The 19,184-nt window shown below is 43.0% G+C and overlaps 1 protein-coding gene across 1 annotated transcript in view; it reads right to left on the reverse strand.

Annotated features, from left to right (window-relative positions):
- The window catches only part of cntn4 (contactin 4), a 138,560-nt gene that overhangs the window by 54,376 nt on the left and 65,000 nt on the right, over nt 1–19,184 (reverse strand). The window contains exons 6-8 of the mRNA XM_068593867.1: nt 6,151–6,354; nt 2,585–2,687; nt 1,524–1,708 (exon numbers count right to left, since the gene is read on the reverse strand). Coding sequence (XP_068449968.1) covers nt 1,524–1,708; nt 2,585–2,687; nt 6,151–6,354 — 492 coding nt within the window. The remainder of the gene's footprint in view (nt 1–1,523; nt 1,709–2,584; nt 2,688–6,150; nt 6,355–19,184) is intronic.

Consider the following 19,184-nt stretch of genomic DNA (forward strand, 5'->3'; position numbering starts at 1 on the left):
AAATGAGTTACGTTTGACGGCTGACACAGCACGACCTGAAGTGGGGAGAATCAGAGGGAGGCAAGCAGAGGGCGGTCGAGGTGGGAGGAAAATCCACAGATTGTTCAGAGAGCAAGCTCACGGCCTGGACAGATCCAGACTGCCGGCACGATTATTCCAAGCACGTCCGCGGGACGGCAGCGTTTCTCCCGTTCATTCATGTCGTTCATTCGTGATTATGAAAAGGTTTTATGGTCACGGAGGGTCGCTAAGTTTGATTATTTTACAGTCTGGATCGACAGACATTATTTAGGATTCTTTTCGTTGTCCCCGAGTTTCACTCCAGTGTTCATAAGTCACAAGATACTTCTGAATCGTATGCTCCACTGTCATATTTTAACTCAAAATCATGAGGGTAAAGGTTTGGTTTCAACAGTTGGTGCCACATATCAAGCAGAAGCTTCAGGTAGGCCCCTCTCTTCCAGCCAATCAAATGCTTGCATGCCAAGTCGTGTTACAGACGTAGCCTTTGGGAGAGCACATGGGAAATATTACTTCCCTCCAAAGATAATTAAAGCTAGTTTCGTAAGATAGGACTTCCCTGCATGGAGTCATCCATGTGACTTGGAGGAAAAAGAGAGAAAGTTATGAGTCAGTGGAAGTTGAATCGTACAAGTGTCCTAATAGGAACAATGAAATGACACAACTTTAACTTGAAGGTTAATTCCAATAATATCAAACCTATCAAATTACAATATTGAGCTGCTCTGATCCACTGTAGTACAATATTAGAACAATAATACAATATACAGTGAATGCAATGCTATATATATACATGTATCTATATCTATATCTATATCTATATATATATATATATATATATATATATACTTAGCTCTAAATTTAGATTTTTAGTTGAATCTAAAAGATTATTATTAATAAAATAAAATACCCAATCTAGGCAGGACATCTTTACTGTGTGAACAGATTAAGGTTTCCATCAAAAGCTTTTTCGTTTTTTTCCATCATGACTCATATGAGTCATCATCTCATATCTCAATAGGTGTAACTACTGGAGGGGGGCGGCTCATCAGCAACAATAAATGGAACTACTAACCCCCTTCCTGTCGATCCAGATGCTGCTGTGCAGATTATGTCCCTGACATATGTGCCACGGGCCTATGTATAGTACGTTTACCAGCTTTAATCTCCAGTCAAGTTGGACGTCAATCACGATGCCATCTGGTGGAGCCCAATACAGGGCTCACCAACAAGGTCGTGTCCAAGGGCTCAGCATCATCCCCATCACTCCTTTAATCTGGATCAAAATATTAGAGGCATCATGGCTGACAGCCTTTAATCATTTTGATGTGCCGTTAAAACCAGCCTGCGTCCTCGCGCGCACGACACGCGCTTCTGCCGATCCCAGCCGACTGCTTTGTAAGACCAGTTGTGTCTGCTTTTTTGCTGCCTTTTTAGTCTGAGCAGGTTTGACAGATGTGGTGCACGGCGGTCAAATATTCATGCATGTCAGAACCACCTACCGTAGAAGGAGAGCTTCCCTTTCACTGTGTTCAATCCCCTGGAGTTCTCCGCCACACACTCGTACGTGCCGGCGTCCTCCTGCTGGAAGTACGGAATTTCCAGGACGCCGCTGGCTTTCCTCATGTCCACTTTCCTGGGGAAGGGTACACCGTCCACTCTCCTCCAGTTTATAGACGGGACCGGGCTGTGAGAAGAGGGATGAGGGACTTGAACCATCTGAAGTGACAGCTTTTCACAAGTTCTCTGAATTATTTCCTGCTCGTAGGTAGACTAAGCCGTCAACATGTGCATTTTTGATGAATTCAAATCATCTACTATTTCTGTAAACTCAATACAATTTTTAAGATTCTAGTGATGTATTAATTATTGTAGGACAAAGAATTGAATTGGCTAAAAGTGAACCGTGTCAGTACATGTATTAAACATGTCCTCATACCGTCCTCATCATACTCAGAAAAAAATAAATTATGTTGCAAAATTAGGGTTGAACCAAAGACAGCATTAAGTTAAAGATGTTGGGGAATAATTGGTTACACCAGTCATCAACTTTTCTGAAAAGTGAAGCCAAGACTGTTTTAAACATGCATTCCTGCTAATGGCCAGCAGGGGGCGACTCCTCTGGCTGCAAAAAGAAGTCTGATTGTATAGAAGTCTGTGAGACAATGACTCTACTTCTCACTTGATTTATTATATATTGTAACAGCCATAAGTCATTTTTAAGGGGATATAAAATGTATAGTAAAGGTCTATTTAGTAATCTAAATAATAGCATATTATCCTTTACACTGTCTAACAAATCCTAGTATTCTAACTGAAGAGGTTTACACTACAGCACGTGGATTTCAATTTCTTAGATGTGCAACTTGAAACACACGAGCAGTGCAGCAAAGCGGCAAAGCGGCATGAAACACAAAAACAGAGATTTCATATATATATATATATATATATATATATATATATATATATATATATATATATATCCCAGCACTTTTCTGGTAATATTTCGTCTTTCATATGTGATTGAGCATGCTGAGCCTGACACTAAAGAGTGGGCGCTTACTTTCCCAGAGCGAAGCATTCCAGCTTCACAGTGGATCCTTTGGCAACATGAACGACCTCTGGAAACTGAACTTCAATCTTTGGCTCGTATTCACCCATCACACCTGAAAGAGAAATGCAAATGAGTGTTCGTGCAAAGAGAAAAGAAAAAGTTGTATTTTTGATTCGGAACTTCAGCTGAAAACCCCCCCCATCAAAAAAAAAGATAATATAAACACAAGCTGTGGCTTCTGCTGTTGCTACACAGCTTCTAAAAAAAACTATTTTCAAGTCGAGCTGTCTTTTCTTCTTTTTTGTTTTTTACCAGAAACTGAAATGTTTTTCAACTTCCAATGCCGTGCAATCTGAGCTGCGGAGAAGAAGAAAAAAAGCGCCGCGCTCTGAGCGCCGTCACAGAACACTCCCCCATTGGAAATAATGAGAAAACGAAGCCGAAACACAGCTCTCCAGTGGACGCGCAACAAGCTGCTGTTGAATGGGAGAAAAAACAACACCAAAAAAAAACAAAAAACATCTTTGAGAATTCACAGCCGGTTTGAGCTTTTACATCCAGATGAGTTTCATCTTGTTGTGTAGTGCTAACAGCTATGAACCAGAAAACGGGCCCATAAAATCCCCCTGGGTACCGCCACTATGTCTACAAAGCATCCCATTCACCGTCGGCGAAGCGGCTCTGGTGGATTATAATATTGCTGCTGTGCCTGCTAAAAAAAAACCCCTCTCTGAATAAAGCAGAAGAAGGGAATGAGGGCTCTCTGGTGTTCTAGCTTTGGGAGAGATTTATTCATAAATCAAGACTGGAGTGTCTGACAGCACGTGCGTGTTTTTTGTCTCCAACTCAAATCACACTAAGGTATATTACATCAATGTATTTGTAATGGGTGTCATTTCATATCTCGTCGCGGGGGCCAAAGCCGGGGTGCACAACATGGTGTTTTAGAAGGCCCCTCGTCCACCAGTGTAGCAACGGACCCCCTCCTCCCCATGTTGCTGTAATTCAGGGCTGTGTTTCACAAATAGCTCTAGAGATGGAGGAAACAGGCCAATTTCATCCCGTTGATTTGGCGAGGCATGTGTTATCAGGATGGCTCCCCGAGTGACTGTGAAAGCTAATTCAGATCCTTATCACAACTGTCTCATACTGGAATGTAACCACAGCACTATCACCCATTTCAGGCAGACAGATGGAAGTGGACGGGTAATTGTCTCATACCATAACCTTTTGTAGGGGACACCTGTTTAATGTGCCAACCTGCCCCCCGCCATCACCCCCCCCTCTCCCCTTACCTGAGCTAACCCCCCCCCCCTCCTCGTGACCGTGGTGGCGCTGATGTTTTGTGGTTACACCTGCTGCCTCGGTGAAATAAAGGTATAATGAAAAAAGAAAGGAAGGAAGCAGGTGGGAAAAGTGGTCGGGAATTGGGTGGAAAAAAAACAACATCGCTCATATCAGGCAAGCTATGAGACAATGCTGGCTCACAGATAGTGAGACAATGCGTTTCTAAAATGATTTCCACATGTATTCCTAATTGAAATTATATATAATGTGTGATAAAAAGACTGTTCTTCCTCAAAACTAGATTATGGAAAATCTAAATCTATGAAAATTGAGAAGCATTGTAAGCTATTCAGAAGCTGAGCTCACAACATCCTCAAGGGTCATGTCGTGTTAATTTGGTGGACCAATAGTGTGACTTAATAATGGAATCGTTATAATTATTCTAAAACATATAATATATTGAATTGTGTTCTAAGATATTTTTGCATCCTTTTATGCTCCTCAAATTTAAAGCTTGGTTTTCTTGCGTCAGTTGAACAATTTGCAGGTTGTTTTTTTTTAAGCTTGTTAATATTTCTTGACCTTTCGTAAAATGTACTCTTACCTCAGAGAAGAGCAAAAATAAAACAAAACATTGGTGAATCCCAGAAATCCATGGGTACTAACAAGCTAAAAACAAATCATGAATATGAACAACATAAATGAGACATTTGCTCTTTAATGGCTTACTGTGTAAAGCCCAATTTTTGTTTTATGTCAGAACTTCAGCTAATTACAGTAAAATATTTACAAAATACTCCATTAACTGGGTGCCATCTCAAGGCAATAGAACATAAAAAGTCCTGTATATTCAATATAAAAACAACTAACAATTCATTATAATGCAGTGGCAATATGTATTTGTATTTCATGTAACAATTTGTGAACAAACATAAGACCTCCTCTGAACCATCCATAACTCATTAAACTATGAATGGATGCTTGGTAGTCCAGGATAAGGACTGGTATTAAAACACCAGCAAAATAGTTGGCAAAAGCATTAGAAATACTTAGAATATTGTGTGTTATAAACTGCTTATACATACTTAATGGGGTGGGGATTAAAATAAAGTGTTACCACCAATACTAATAGTATTAGTAATGCCTTCCGAAAAAAGGCCTCATAAAGCTATTTGATAAGGGCTTGAGTTCCCTCTTGGGAGTTTTAAAAAAAATAATTATTCAGCTGTTATTAATTGGAAGACAAAAACCCTAAGACATTGCTCGTGAACATAACATTTGGCTTCATATTTCTGGCATTGCATTAGATATGGTAAGGAACACTCTTCTAGGACAGAAGCCTACAATCAGATTCCTGGCTGGCAGTGACCTTTCCTCTGGCGTGCCTTGATAAGGCCAGCCGAAAGCATCAGGTCCACGTGTTAAAGGACATGCTAAAATTAGCTGAGAAGGCGATAATTATCCGTTGAATTTCATTTGTATTCCCCAAAGCCATTTGTCCTTCTTCCAGGTAGCAACAGAGCAAGTTTGTCTCTCTTGTTTAAAATGAGACAGGACACGGACACATTCTCAGGACTGCTCTATGAAATCAACCATTTGATCCCAACACTTAAGTGTTAATAAACATGCAAAATATAGAAGAAAAACACCGACCAAAGACATGATGAATGTGGCAAAACTTACATGTACACACATGTTGAGCCGAGAGCCATGTGATTATCAAAACCCTCCACACAAGATGGAGACCAACGGCCTTCCTGTTTTATATTTTTCACAATTGTATGTGTTTTTTATGTCCACTTATCAACATGAAAAACGTACATATAATAAATACAATAAATACATATATACAATAAATACATACATACAACAAATAATGCAAATTCGTACTTTTGGAGAAATGCACTTTGAAAGAACACATCACTGTATTACTTCAGAGGGTTATAGATGAGTAGGAGAGTAGTATATAAACTGCAGTATATCCAGATATATCTCAAATCTCCCTGGAACAAAATATGGAGGTCTAATGGAAAATTTGCTGATTGCAAACACAGATCCATTATGAAGGAAGATCATCTGTAAATCCATGAATTTGATGAGTCCAACTAAGTACGATGAGGAGGCAACATTTGCACCCCAATTAACGCCCCAATTACAAGACACTGTAATTAGCAGGCTCTTTAACATGCGGCCCAGTTAGCCAGGACACACTTCCATCAGTCTTATGTGCTTATGTGGTGGTCAATGTTTGTGATGCAGGTGGTCACGTGTTCAGAAGCCGAGCTCACCATCACTGCGGAGCACCAGCGGGGTGGGCGGACCCTGGACTCGGGTCTTTGTGACGGTATTAGTCACCACACAGGTGTAGTTGCCGACATCTGAAGGCTCCACCTTGGCAATGTACAGGTTCCCCGTCTCCTGCGAGATGAATCGGCGAGTATCCTGCTTCACAAACGTCGGGTACTCGTTAAAGATCCAGGAAAACACGAGATCTGCGGACGAAGTGGGAAAGTCAATTCCATTCAGTTCATTTTGTATAGAACAGAATCACGAATCACAAATTTGCCTCAGTGGGCTTTACAATTTGCACACATAAGACATCCTTGTCCCAGGAGCTCACATCGGATCAGGAAAAACTCCCGAAAAAAACTGAGAAAAAACAATTCAAAGGGAAGACAGCTTTCGAAGAGCAACAGAGGAGGATCCCTCTCCCCGCATGGACTAAAGCAATAGAGGTCATGTGTACATGAATATGACATTATTTATATAATGTATGAAAAGTCATGGCTCATATTATAAATATATGACGCACAAAAGGAGGATTCTCACGTTAAATGAGACTCTGTGAATGCTGTGAAACAGAGGTCAGGGTGGTGGCTTGTGATAATATTGAGAACCCCTCTGGGTCGCGAAAAAATTGCGAAAAAGTTCTATCACGCTGAGGTGAAAATTGTCGACAGGATCAGCGCGAGGTTGCAAACAAATTGGATTAACCTGAATTATCTGGAGTCTCCGCAAATTAACAATTTTTCACGTGGATGAGGTTTGCATGCTGAACTAGGGAATTGGGAGACCCTGGGGTCTGTGTTGTCATGACTGATTACAGATCCAACAGCGAGACAGTGGAAACTGCTCGTATGGATCAAAAAGCTTGGGACAGAATTATTCCCGTACAAATGTTTTAACAATTTGCTTTGCTCATTTTTAAATCTTTTCAGAAAGGGAAACACGGCCTCATCTAAATCCCGGCTGGCTACCTGAGGCTCGTGCTGAGCGCGTATTGGAACGGTCATGGAGAACAAGAGATTTCTCAATGAGAAACGAATGCGCAACAGAACAGGAAAGCATGTGTTGGCTTACGCCTTCCTGGTCACGCTGACCCGCAAATTCAGAGCACTACGATGACGCGACGGGTCTGAAAGCGGCACAGCCTCACCCCTGGGTGAAAAAATAGGCACAAGATTCAACAGCGAGCTGGTAAATAGCAAAGCTGCCTGTCATGTAGTCAATATGCCAATGTCAATGAGGTGGAAATCTGCATGAGACATAAAGAAATACATTTCTTATAATAATATTCAATTTGACCTGGACAGACCGTAAGTGGTTTCCACGGTGGTTTCTAATACAGACACGGTAGCTAGCATTCACTACTCATGAATGAGCTTAATCACATGAATATGTAACATAATATAATGTCCATGTACATCCATGTAATGTCCATCTACCACAGCCACACCACATGCAAGCCAGTCATAGCTGACTTATAGAATATAATCTCAACCGTCTGAGAGGCACCAAAGGGGCGACTTTGCACAAACAGGAAGTGGGGTGTCAGGTTAACAAGTACCTGTCAGATTGCTGAGATCAATAACACGTTGCAGGAGTTTAAATGTCAACCTTTCCCCTGGTGACACATCATTGTGTTGGGAGTATTTCAATAAGCCGAACCCACATTTTGGAGTCTTGATCAACACGATACAAACGCTTTCCACGCTTCCTTTTCAAGACAGAAGACTTAGTTGAGGCAGTTATCTGGCTCATTGGGCTTCATCATGAGGTGCTTAAAAGAAAGTGAACAAATTATGAAAATCAAAGGCCAGTCATTGAGAATTTTACAAATGAGTGATAGTTTTGCAATTACTATGTAACAACAATTAATGACTGACTGCTACAGTGGATTCAATTACGTAATTATGGGACTCCATCAACCTGATCAATAATCCAATTCAGTGCGAACCGGCGTTTAAATTGAAATAAATGCACGGCAAAATGTGAACAATGCAGGTTTTTTTTAAGAGCCCAATGAAACGAGTAAGCATTTTGTCAAAAACCCGCTTCGACCCAATGTCATCATCGACGTCACCGCCACACTCGCGAGTGCCATAACTCAACCGCGGACGTGTCTCCTCTGCGAGCTCGCGTGCAGGGATGCAAGAGATATGAGGAAATGATGGCGCAGCATCGGAGAAAACAAGACCGAACCTCATCCTTCTGTCCTGCATCTTCATGAAACCAGCATCACTTCACAGATGCAAACACAGAATATATATATATAATAATGCATTTGATTTATATATTGCTTATCATAATCCTCAAAGTCACTTTACACAACTTTTTTTTTTTTAAATCCTAAAAGCTATATAATAAAACAAATAAAATGAACACAAACAATAAGAACATAGCGCACACAGTCATACATGAAACGCAGTTCTGAAGAGGTGGGTTTTGATTTTTGATTTGAATGTGGGAGCTCAGTGCAGTCTCAGATGAGTTTAAGGAGAGATTTCCAGAGCGAGGGGGCAGCTATAGAGAAGAGATATTTTCCATAATGTTGGCCTCTATTTACTGGAGACCTGGATGCAGTATATCAGTGACCTATATGGGTGAAGAGTTCTTCTCCAGGGTATGCTATTTAATGATTAAAGTCAATGAATCAAAACCTGAATGCAGTGACGTCATCTGCTGCTCTGGAAGTTTTGCAGCCTAACTGACTCGATGCAAATGTTTTTATTGTTCCCGCTGAGTTTAAACCGTACTACTTGCTAGCAGACCAGCAATTAAACAAAGGAGTCTTGGAGGAGCCCCTCTCGGCTCCCCTTGCTGCTCGCTGGCCATTTATCACAGCAGGATCCCGCGCTCCCCTGCTGGCCAGGAGGAGATGGCAGCGCGCTCGGCAGGAAGCGGTCCCGTCGGAACCCTTTTGGGGTTTTGGCCGCCGCGCGTGCGGAGCTGAGCGCCGAGCGATGGCACAGCAGATGTCCGCGGGGACACGGGGCACTTCAAGGCAGGATACGGCATGTTGTTTGCGTTTGTTTCCTCTCCAGCGCTCTTGGTCCACGGCTGCACCTGCTCTCGTTTCTATGTTTAAAACCCACATGACTACGTGGCATAACACGAGCCGCAGAACGCCGCAGAGAGCGGAAACATAATGAGATGTCTCCCGCAGCTGGCCGAGCAGCCTTCACAAAATCAACCAGGGCATTGGTTTTATAGGTTACACAATGCTCCCTGACATAAAAAAAAGGGACATCTCAAAGACAAAATGGGGAGGGAATCCAGCTGCCCTGAGAGCATTACGACCACTGCCATGGCAACAGATGATGAGATGTATTAGTATTATGAAGATGGCAACACACATTCACATTTAGGTTGTTTTAAACTATAGTCTGATGTGGCAAAGGTCTTTTCAAATCTGACATAACACAATGGTCTTGATTTTGCACTTTGTAAAACGGAACTCTATGGCTCCTTTTTGCGCCGTTAAAAAAAAAAAAAAAAATAAAAAATTTTCTTTCTTCCAAAACATGATCCATTGTAGCGAGGTTTGCAGACGTCCCTGAAGAGTTCTTTGTGGTTTTCCCTCCAGGTTAAAGATCACTTTGCATAAGTCACAATGAATGAAGCTGCTTCACTCACAAAAGGAGGCAGAGGAGCCGCATCAAAGGACGGGCCCCACTGAATATTCAAAGGCTCCAACAAGTCGCACAAGTCAAACATGCCCGTCTCCCTTCCCGGTTAGGATCACGCCCGGACTGATATGAGATCGTTTAAAGACCGAGCACCAGGACAAAGATGGTGGGCAGTATTCCCAAAGTAGATCTATCATCTTTTATGACAGTCCAGAAAGGGAAGGACTCTATCAGCTTCACCTGCAAACGAACACACACACACAGATATGTGTGTATGCTGTCAGCCGAAATGCTCCTCTGCAGTGTGAGTAGGTCGCTTCACAGACACCATTTCAAATTAATGGACATGTTCTTGAACCAGAAGGGCGACCAATGCCCAGCTTCATAGACAAGCGGCTCAGAAGACAGTTATAAGTCATGGACGTGGTTGATCACCAATACGGATACGAGAAGACGATGCCGACGTCAGGACAAAGCATCTGCATGGAGGAGGTGGGTCTGGAAACAAGGGTGAAACCAACACAGGACTTGTACCTAGGAGACGCTGTCTTTAGTTTTGAAACGTACATACTCATTAACTAGTGCCATGTAGCCTAAACAAGTTACATCAGAGCGCGTATTTGAACCCAAACCACAATCTATTCTGAAACCTAACCAAGTGGTATGCTTGTTAGACCGAGTTATGTTGGTTCAATTCTCAAAGTTAAGTTTCACTTTGTGTTTCAAATGGGCGAGTCGGCACCAGCGCCATGTGTAATTCGTCTTTGGCCCAAGTTACACCAGGTTTCATGAAAATATATTTATTTTCTGTAATACTGCTGACAAACAGACAAAGAAACCAAGAAGCCAAACATAAAACCAAACATTTATGCTGGAGGTAAAAATGAAGTGTCAGTGAAACATAAAAATATAGACCACGGATTTTTTTTTTTCAAACTTTGAATTGTGAATATTTTCAGGAATATAAAATGCTTAGACAAACACAAGGAAGGGACAACATGAGTCAGCATGAACATGTAAATATGTTTTATTGCTGCTGTAGCCGTGTGTAGGAAACGTGAAACTATATTTTTTACAACCTTAAACTATAATCATATTTTGACTATCATAACAGTTTTTTAGACGTGCCGTTAAGTGCAACTTTGAGTTTCTTGTTGGGATGAACCATCAATTTGGTGTTGCACCACTGTGAAGTTAAGAGAGGGCGAAACGAAGCCTTTTGGTCTAAATATCTCCAAACACAAGCATCGTGATCTCTGATGACATCATCTGGGCTATTTTTTCAGACTCCAAAAAGCTCCTGCAGAGCCACAGGAAACATTTCATGACAGTGTTTACAGACCGAGAGGTGCTCACCATCATGAGATTTCAGTATGTACTCATTCATTTATCGAGTCATCAATTTGTACACGTATCCATCACCTCGGGGTTGCCAAATAAACCTCATGCTGTTTTCCGGGTGAACTCTGTCACTCAGAGCCGCGGTCCAAAATCGAGCACATCTCTAATTTGTTGCGACGGTTTCTTCTTCTTCGTAAATATGGCATCATGGAAGCCAACGCGCTTCTCCCCCCTCTAAAACAGTTGGTTTGAGGTAGATGAAACACCGACTGGGCAGAGTCACTGTGAGCCACCGTCAGGCCTCGTGTGTCTTGTTACAGTCAGTGACGTCAGCCATCAGCCTTGCAATGTGACTAATTTCTGCACAGTACAGACCCTGGCCTGCTTCTCTTCCTCCTGCTGCGGCTCTAAAGCCAAGCCAGCCACGGACACCCCCTGAGGAGAGAAGAGAGGGGGGGGGGGGGATCTCGTACATACTATACTCATAAAGAACTAAATAAAATAAAAAACACATATATTCTTTTGCCAAACAAACAAAGCAGCCATCTGTCAATACGAAAGGGCGTCTGCTGTTTCACTGTCGCATCAGGATGTTTTGGCACTGTAATATCATCAGCATCGGCTGCCTCATAATTCCATATTAATAATACATGTAAAAGCACACTGTGACAACAAGATGCATTTTTAATCAACCGATTACAAAGCGGTGGGACGTGGACACGCTGCCAAATGCGCACATTTACAACGAAATGCTTCCCGCGCCGGGTAATTCTCCAATTACAGGCCGTCGGTGGCCCGGTGTGACACCTCACGAGCAGGGGGGGGGAGGGGTCTGCTGGGTGGAACGATACGATACGACGTGGAACTACTTCTCCCCTTAAAAATACCAACACGGCGGGGGACTCCACGCGCACCAAAAGTCAACAGGGGCAAAACAAACTCACAATTTGGATAATGATCGTCACTTTTTTTTCCGATTTACGAGTGCATATGTTGAAAAGGCGGCGACACACAGACACACTTTCTCAGATAAGCTACCGTCGTCCAGCATTGTGCTGCTGAGTGCTCCTATATCTGCTCCAGGCTCCAAGAATCCTCTGTCCTGCCGTTTCCTCGACACGACCGGACAGGATGCACATGCTCTGTGTTCTCAGAGCCTGGGGTGGGAGCAACACACACACACACACACACACACACACACACACACGAAAAAATATCTACTCTTAGTTGAAATACACACAAGGGATTTTAGTCTTGAGTGCCGCTTAAAGGTCTTTCCCCATTAGAAAATAAAGGTCGGCAGCATTAGGTCTGCGCCTAAAACATCGTAATCGTGTAGCACAAAAGAACGCGGCGGGGTCACACTGGCAGCCCATTAAATGCGGCCGGCTTTGAAAGAGATGGGAACTGACAGGCGCTCAGCATCCCCTCGCTGCCTCTGATCCACGGCGGCAGACAGGAGGTTGAACTGGACCGCACGTTTTAGGAGAAAACACACATTTTGGAGTTGTGTCGTGGTTTAGAAAATACGACTTGTGTCGCAACCAGGTTGAGATAATCCATTCCCCCGTCCTTTGGGTGTGCAGATAGTGATTACCATATATTTCTGGCAGGCTCTGACATTGGCCTGTCAGATGGAGAGTGAGTGTGTGGATGGCGCGTGGAGGCAGCACCCCGCTCTGCCTTTGTGCTTGGATCAGGACGGGCAGGGTGTGTCATGCCTGATCTGCACCGAGGCGGCTCTTTATAGTCTCTCCACTGCCGACTGTAAGAGCAGGTGGGATCGCTGATGACACTGGTCACGTTAGAAGACATACAGGGCCGCGCTCCTCGAGATCAACGGCGTCTAAATTCCAAAAAGGGGGCAGTAAACTGACCGTCGGCAATGTGAGCAGCACAGTAAATGTTAACAAAGGTCGCGTTGAGTTATATTAGAATGTGTGTATGCGCTTCAAATAAACAAAATAAATAGCACTGGGTGAAGATGACGTATAATGTTCATTATGGTGGGTTCAAAATGTGCTTTCGGCTCAAATAAATACGGTTCTTTGAGAGAGATGTTAACACCGCAATACTGTCCGAGGTGATTACGACCTGTGCTGTGTGGTGTGCTTTAGGGCATGGCTACCTCGTGATTGACAGGTCACTCTACTGGGGGTGTTTTCTGAGAGTTTGTGTTTTTTATGGCTCAGAACTTTAACACTTTCACGGGGAGTTTTCAGTTCATAAAAGTTGAGTCAGCGTTCGGTTGCTAGCCCCACCCCCTCTATCACTTTTGGAATTTGGCAACAAAACAAGATGGTGAACGATGGCCAAAACTCAGGACTTTAAAACTATTCTCCACTATTATCCAATTCAAAACTATTCTCGACAAACGAATGGGTGACTTCACCTCTTCTTTACAGTCTATGTTCCCAACACTAGATTCAACGTGTGTATCGATTTTATCGTAATATTGGTTTCGCCATCAACATTTAAGAGTATCATCCCTTCTCACGAGAGCTTTTAGAGGCTTACACCTCTACTTTTATTCAATCCAAGTTGCTGTTTACTTTGCACAAACTGTGTGACTGCCTGTGAAGTCAAAGTTATAAATGTATATTATTAGTGGAAAGTCCCTTGGGGCGAAGTCACAAAAATATTTGGGCTTTTACGGCTGCTGATCCTGCACTTGACGAAAAGAAGCAGTGTAGTTCTCAAAGCACTCACAAAGGGTGCGATGCACCCCTAAATCGCACTGCAGAGCAACACACACCTCGGTGTTCCTGTTTAAATGATGTGATACACAGATATAAGTGACATTTCCGATGAGAAGTCACGAGACTGCAATCCATTTATAGAGGTTTTTTCTTTACTTTTTTTTATCGTATCAAACAAACCATAAAACACAAAACAAGTAACGCAGCAGTGAAGTACAAATTGGATCAGCAATAGTCAAAGCCAAAGTAAAAGGTAACTACAATATGTCTATCTCTGGCACATTAACCTTCAATGTGTTGCAACTGTAAAGGACTTTAAAATAGATCCCGAAGAACACAACAGTGGCACATCAGAGTGTGAACAAAGTGGCTTGCATCATTCTTTCAACATGCGAGACTGGGCGCGTTGGGACTGATGGGACAACACAAATCCTCAGCGGTCCTGCACTCACGAGACAGACGTTTGCAGCCATGCAGCTAATGTTCTGCTGCAGGAAAAACACACTTTTTTTTTTTTTTTCCACCAAGGGCGACCAGTAAACACACTTTGAAACTCAAAGTTCTCTACCTTTGTATTCCAGAAACTTGATTGCTCCTTGTGCAGCAGGAGAAGAGCGACTTCACTACTCCACTGTATTTACATAGCAAATCGTCGTTTGCTGCTATATTAATGCTCTGAATGTCAACCTGCTTGGTGCAGATCGCACAATCCAACTCTGCACAGTGATGTAGCTGTACAGGCTGACTAGCCTGTACAGCTACATCACTGCTGGTGCTACGGGGTGCTCTGGCCTCAACTCAAAAACTGCAGTCCTGTGCTCCGCTAAGCAAGGCAAGGTGCTGTGGACCGAGCTGTCATGTTTTTGACAATTGTTATTTTCCCCTTGCACAGCAGGTGACAGCGCATTTCTTCCGGGATGAAATCCCCCGTGGGCACCGGGGGATTTGTGTTTATGCAGCGGCAACCGTGGAGCCTGAGGACAGCGGGGCGGGGGAGGGGAGGATGCTGCTCACACACACACACACTGTCCGCCACGAAGAGCAAAGGAAACCGGAGCGTCAGAAATGTAGTTCGGTACTGGGCCCGATGTACACTGTAAATGTGGACCTGAAGCACCTTCAGGAGCTACAAACACACACACACACACACACACACACTCTTCAAATGCAGCAGCTCTGTGTACTGCGAACTTTAAGGAGCTTAAAATGAGGTTGAGGAGGCATGTCACTCTCACACGTCTCCTAGGAAAACGAGCGCGTGCGCGCTACACTCAGACTCCTCCGTGACCTTTTTCATTCGTGATTAGAAACTCCAATCAGGAGTGTCACTGCCTGAAGACACACTATACCCCCCATTTCATGCTGCTGTCATGTTGCCGGCTGCTTGTCACTGAGGTTTCTCTTCACTGTGAGGTAACTGAGTCACATTACGTCAAAACCGTGATGGGAGGGGAGGGGGTTCTGTGGGTTTCGGCACGGATGCTGTGACAGTGACATGTGATATGATTTCACTGAGCTAAAGTCCCCAGACAGATGAAGAGGAGAGGGGAAATATGCCTGTGTTTGGGATTGTGAAAGGAGATTACTCATGGAGATTATGAAATGTGTCGGCTTCTGATCAGATTAAATGCAGAATAATCCCTGACGGGTGGGGGAAAAAACAACCACCTGCTAAATATGAGTCACATACAGTATCATCAACAAACTCCACCGGAGTAAACAGCTCCTTCCATCCCAATTTGCCTGACAACATCAATCAATGTTCAATGTCTTTTTCTCTTTTTTTTGAATGTTTAAACAATTTGGGGTTCTTTTGTCATCATGTGTAAGGCTTAGAAAAGGGGAGGAAAAACCAACAAAAATCACACATTCAAACTTGTGAATCATTAAAAACGGACTTTTCTCACAAACTCCATGAACGCGAACACACACAAAATCCAACACCCTCACGGTGACTTCAAATATACCCGATTTAGTGCTCTGCAGTTAGTTTACATATCTCGGCCGTTGGCTGGGACGCCAATGTGTTGAGAGCAATAGGTGTGCCGGGAACGTCAACTTTATTAGCACACTTGTTTAGCCACCGTTCATTGACGGAAAGCATATCGTTACTTTGTGCGTTGCTAATCTGTGATCAATTCAAATCAAAAGTTAGTGTGGATAGCAAATACAATACTGATGGCAGCAGATAAATATAATAGGGCTATAATGTACAGGGCTACAGGTTATGGGTGGAGAGAAGGTGCCACGTTCATCACCCACTGAAACCAGGACAATGCCACCAGTTTAGCACCATGGAACAGCATGCCACATTTTTTGTTTTTTGGACAATATTTCAGCTTTTATTTAATATCTGAAGCTGCCATTGAACTCATGCGCGCCTCACGCTGGGTCGCTTCTGGATTATGCAGCAGATGTGTGCCATCCAACCAGCAGCCCACCATCCGCACCCGATGCCCTGCGTTCTTCCTTCCGTCCGACCACGTCCTTCTGCATGCACGAGGCCCGCGCCGCCTACAGTGCCCAGGACATCTGTCCGCCGTGCATAATGTGTCCTCCGAGAGCCCCCTGTGGCAGGTGGAGGCCCTCCAGAGCCTCGGGCATACACCTAGGGTCCCACCACTACTGGAAGGCCTGCAAACATATGGTGCTGAATAAGGGGATGCGGATGAGGTTTTATCCTTGAACGTGCCACCCACATGCAGAATTTGATTAAAATGAAATGAGGTCCTCGAGAGGGAGGGAAGGTGGCCCGGCTGTCATTATTGTCTTGTTATTGGCTGTCAGGCTGCTGATGCCACGCTGAGATATCTCCTCTTTGTCAAAGTAATGTCATGAAAATATGACTGCAGATGAATGAACATATGAAAGATATCCTCCATGTCGAAGCATGCAAAGGAGCAATACAAGCACTGAATATGTATCACCATCTTTTTTTTCCGCCGGTCTTATTTTTTCTCATATGCAGTTCGGTATTCAGGGTTTGGGCCAGAGTTCCTACGCTTTATAATATCTGCTGAAAGCAACCTGATGCAACGGGAAACATGAAATTCTCTCTATTCAGAAGCAGGGAGATTGGCTCACAAACAGGAGCTTGTAATGGCCTTCACCCATATCACAACAGTGTTTGTTAGACAACACCAACGTAACAGCAGAAACTTTCACTTTATTTTGATCGATTGTAAATTGCCAGGAGAGAAAAAAAGTCTTCTCCGATTGCCCTTCCGAGTAAAAAACATTGCATTTCATGAATATGAAATTGTATTTCGCTATCACCATCACTTTGCATTCCCTGTTAGGCAGGCTGCAGATTTCCCTCATATCATGCTGTTGTAGTAATCCTCATTAGTCATCTTGTTTCGGGATGCCTATCTCTTGACCACCACAGTCTCTGGGGATTAATGTACAACGAGTAATCGAGGATAAACGCAGTATGTCGAGCAAGTATGGAAAATTCTGTGATATGAAAGTTACTTGGTATAAAAACGAGTGCAACAAGCAAGGAAGTCTACCTGCGGGCGAAGTGGTGGATGGGTCAAACTAATATGAAACCAAATGTAAACACTAACTTTACATTAAAACGTTGTCATGCTTCTTCTGGAACGTTATGTCAGAAAGTTCGCTCATTGCAATTGTGGTTCATTTACGCTAGTTAAGTTGTAAAGGTTCTTACGTTACGTTTTTACGTTATTATTTGAATACATTGTGTTATTTTAAACTTAACTAAATAGTTTTGTCGCCCTAACCAATCTCTTTACAACGTTAACCTTGAGTCATGTTGTGTGTATCTGCAAGCCTGATACAGAGCTGATATGAAATGTAGAGATTCAACGTATCCCGTGGCTTTCAGAAAAGTTCAATGCCAACATTTTCCTCTGGCGAATGGGCTGCTCCTGACAGGGAAAACAGATTTGCAATGAAATAATAAAACAACTGAGATTGATGACCGAGCTGTTTCCTGAATTTGTGCTTTGAGTAAAGCACGAGGAAACTCTTTTAACTGAGGCGCCATGTGAGTACTGTCCAATACATTACATTGTTTTCATTCATAAAAGTCATCAAGTTCTACGAACTACACCCATACGTGAAGTTTGCAATGTTGAAGTTCACTCTTTTGAACATCTCCTGGCTTTTATTAATTTCTTTATAACAATAAAAAGCTGCATCAACGAGCAAAACGTTATTACACCACCAATGAAGTGCAGATTGATTTGAAAAGACCACATTTCTTTGTCTTGTAAAAATAATGCAACTGACAAAGATTGCAATGCAGAACAATCCATCAATGTGATGGATTGCATGATTCAAAAAGAGCCTGATCATTGACATATTTTACAGCAATGAAGTGAAACCACCGTTGAAACAATAGGACACGATGTGTGTCTTTCTTCACATCCCTCTCTGTTGCTCTCAGCCCCAAGCCCTCCCGTTCCAACAGAAGACATAACTCTTTAAAAGGAGGTCAGAAATGGATCGTGTCATTTTTCAAAAAGGCACAGTAATTAGCTGAGACACAGGGGCAGTATAGTTTTTGGCAAACTTTACTCAAACAGGAGAAAATGGGGAATTTATTAGGGGCTATCTTCAGCATTAGATTGATACATATTTCATACATTCCTGAGTATATACAGCAGCATGGTGGGATTGAGTCAAAATAAACTACAGCGTGTGTTCATGAGGATGAAGGAACATGGTCCTCTCTCATGATTAAAACCAAAAAATCAAGTGTATTTTAAAGGGCAAAAGGATCATTTGTGTCATGGGGCGTGGTTAGGCTCACACAGAAACTGCCTAAAAGAGCACTGTGCAATAAATAAGCATTAAGAAGCCTCGATTCTGGTCCGTTCCCATCATTGTGCTTCGGGATACTCAAATCGGTAATGGTGAAGCGTCACAGTGTACATACAAAAAAAGATCCGGACAGGTTGAGTGATGCTAATAATATATTTGTGACATCTAGTTACAGGTCGGGGCCTGCCATCTCCAAGCAGTCAACACAGGGAGAGCCATCCCCAAGTATAATTGGGTTGAGGAAGACACATGCTTCTTCAATGCATTTCATGCGACTCATTTCTTTTCCAGGCCAAGTCAATTTAAACTAATTCGAGACATGAAATTAAATTGCAATTTGCTGACTCAGCTTTCAAGGCAATCCCTTTGATTTCCCCGTGACGTGAGGGAGTATATGGGTGTGTGTGTGTGTGTGTGTGTGTGTGTGTGTGTGTGTTGAGGGAAGGGGGGGGGGGATCTGCGTTGCCAGGTTACCGGCATTATTCCCTGTAAAAAAGCAGAGGCAAGTGCCGTCTCAGATGCAACAAAAGCAGCATGTCAGGTCAACAAAGACAACGAGTACTGGCGAAACACTTAGGTCTT

This window comes from Clinocottus analis, unplaced genomic scaffold (assembly GCF_023055335.1).
Source record: "Clinocottus analis isolate CAN_PGR_092001 unplaced genomic scaffold, fCliAna1.0.p SCAF_3, whole genome shotgun sequence".
Lineage (NCBI taxonomy): Eukaryota > Metazoa > Chordata > Actinopteri > Perciformes > Cottidae > Clinocottus > Clinocottus analis.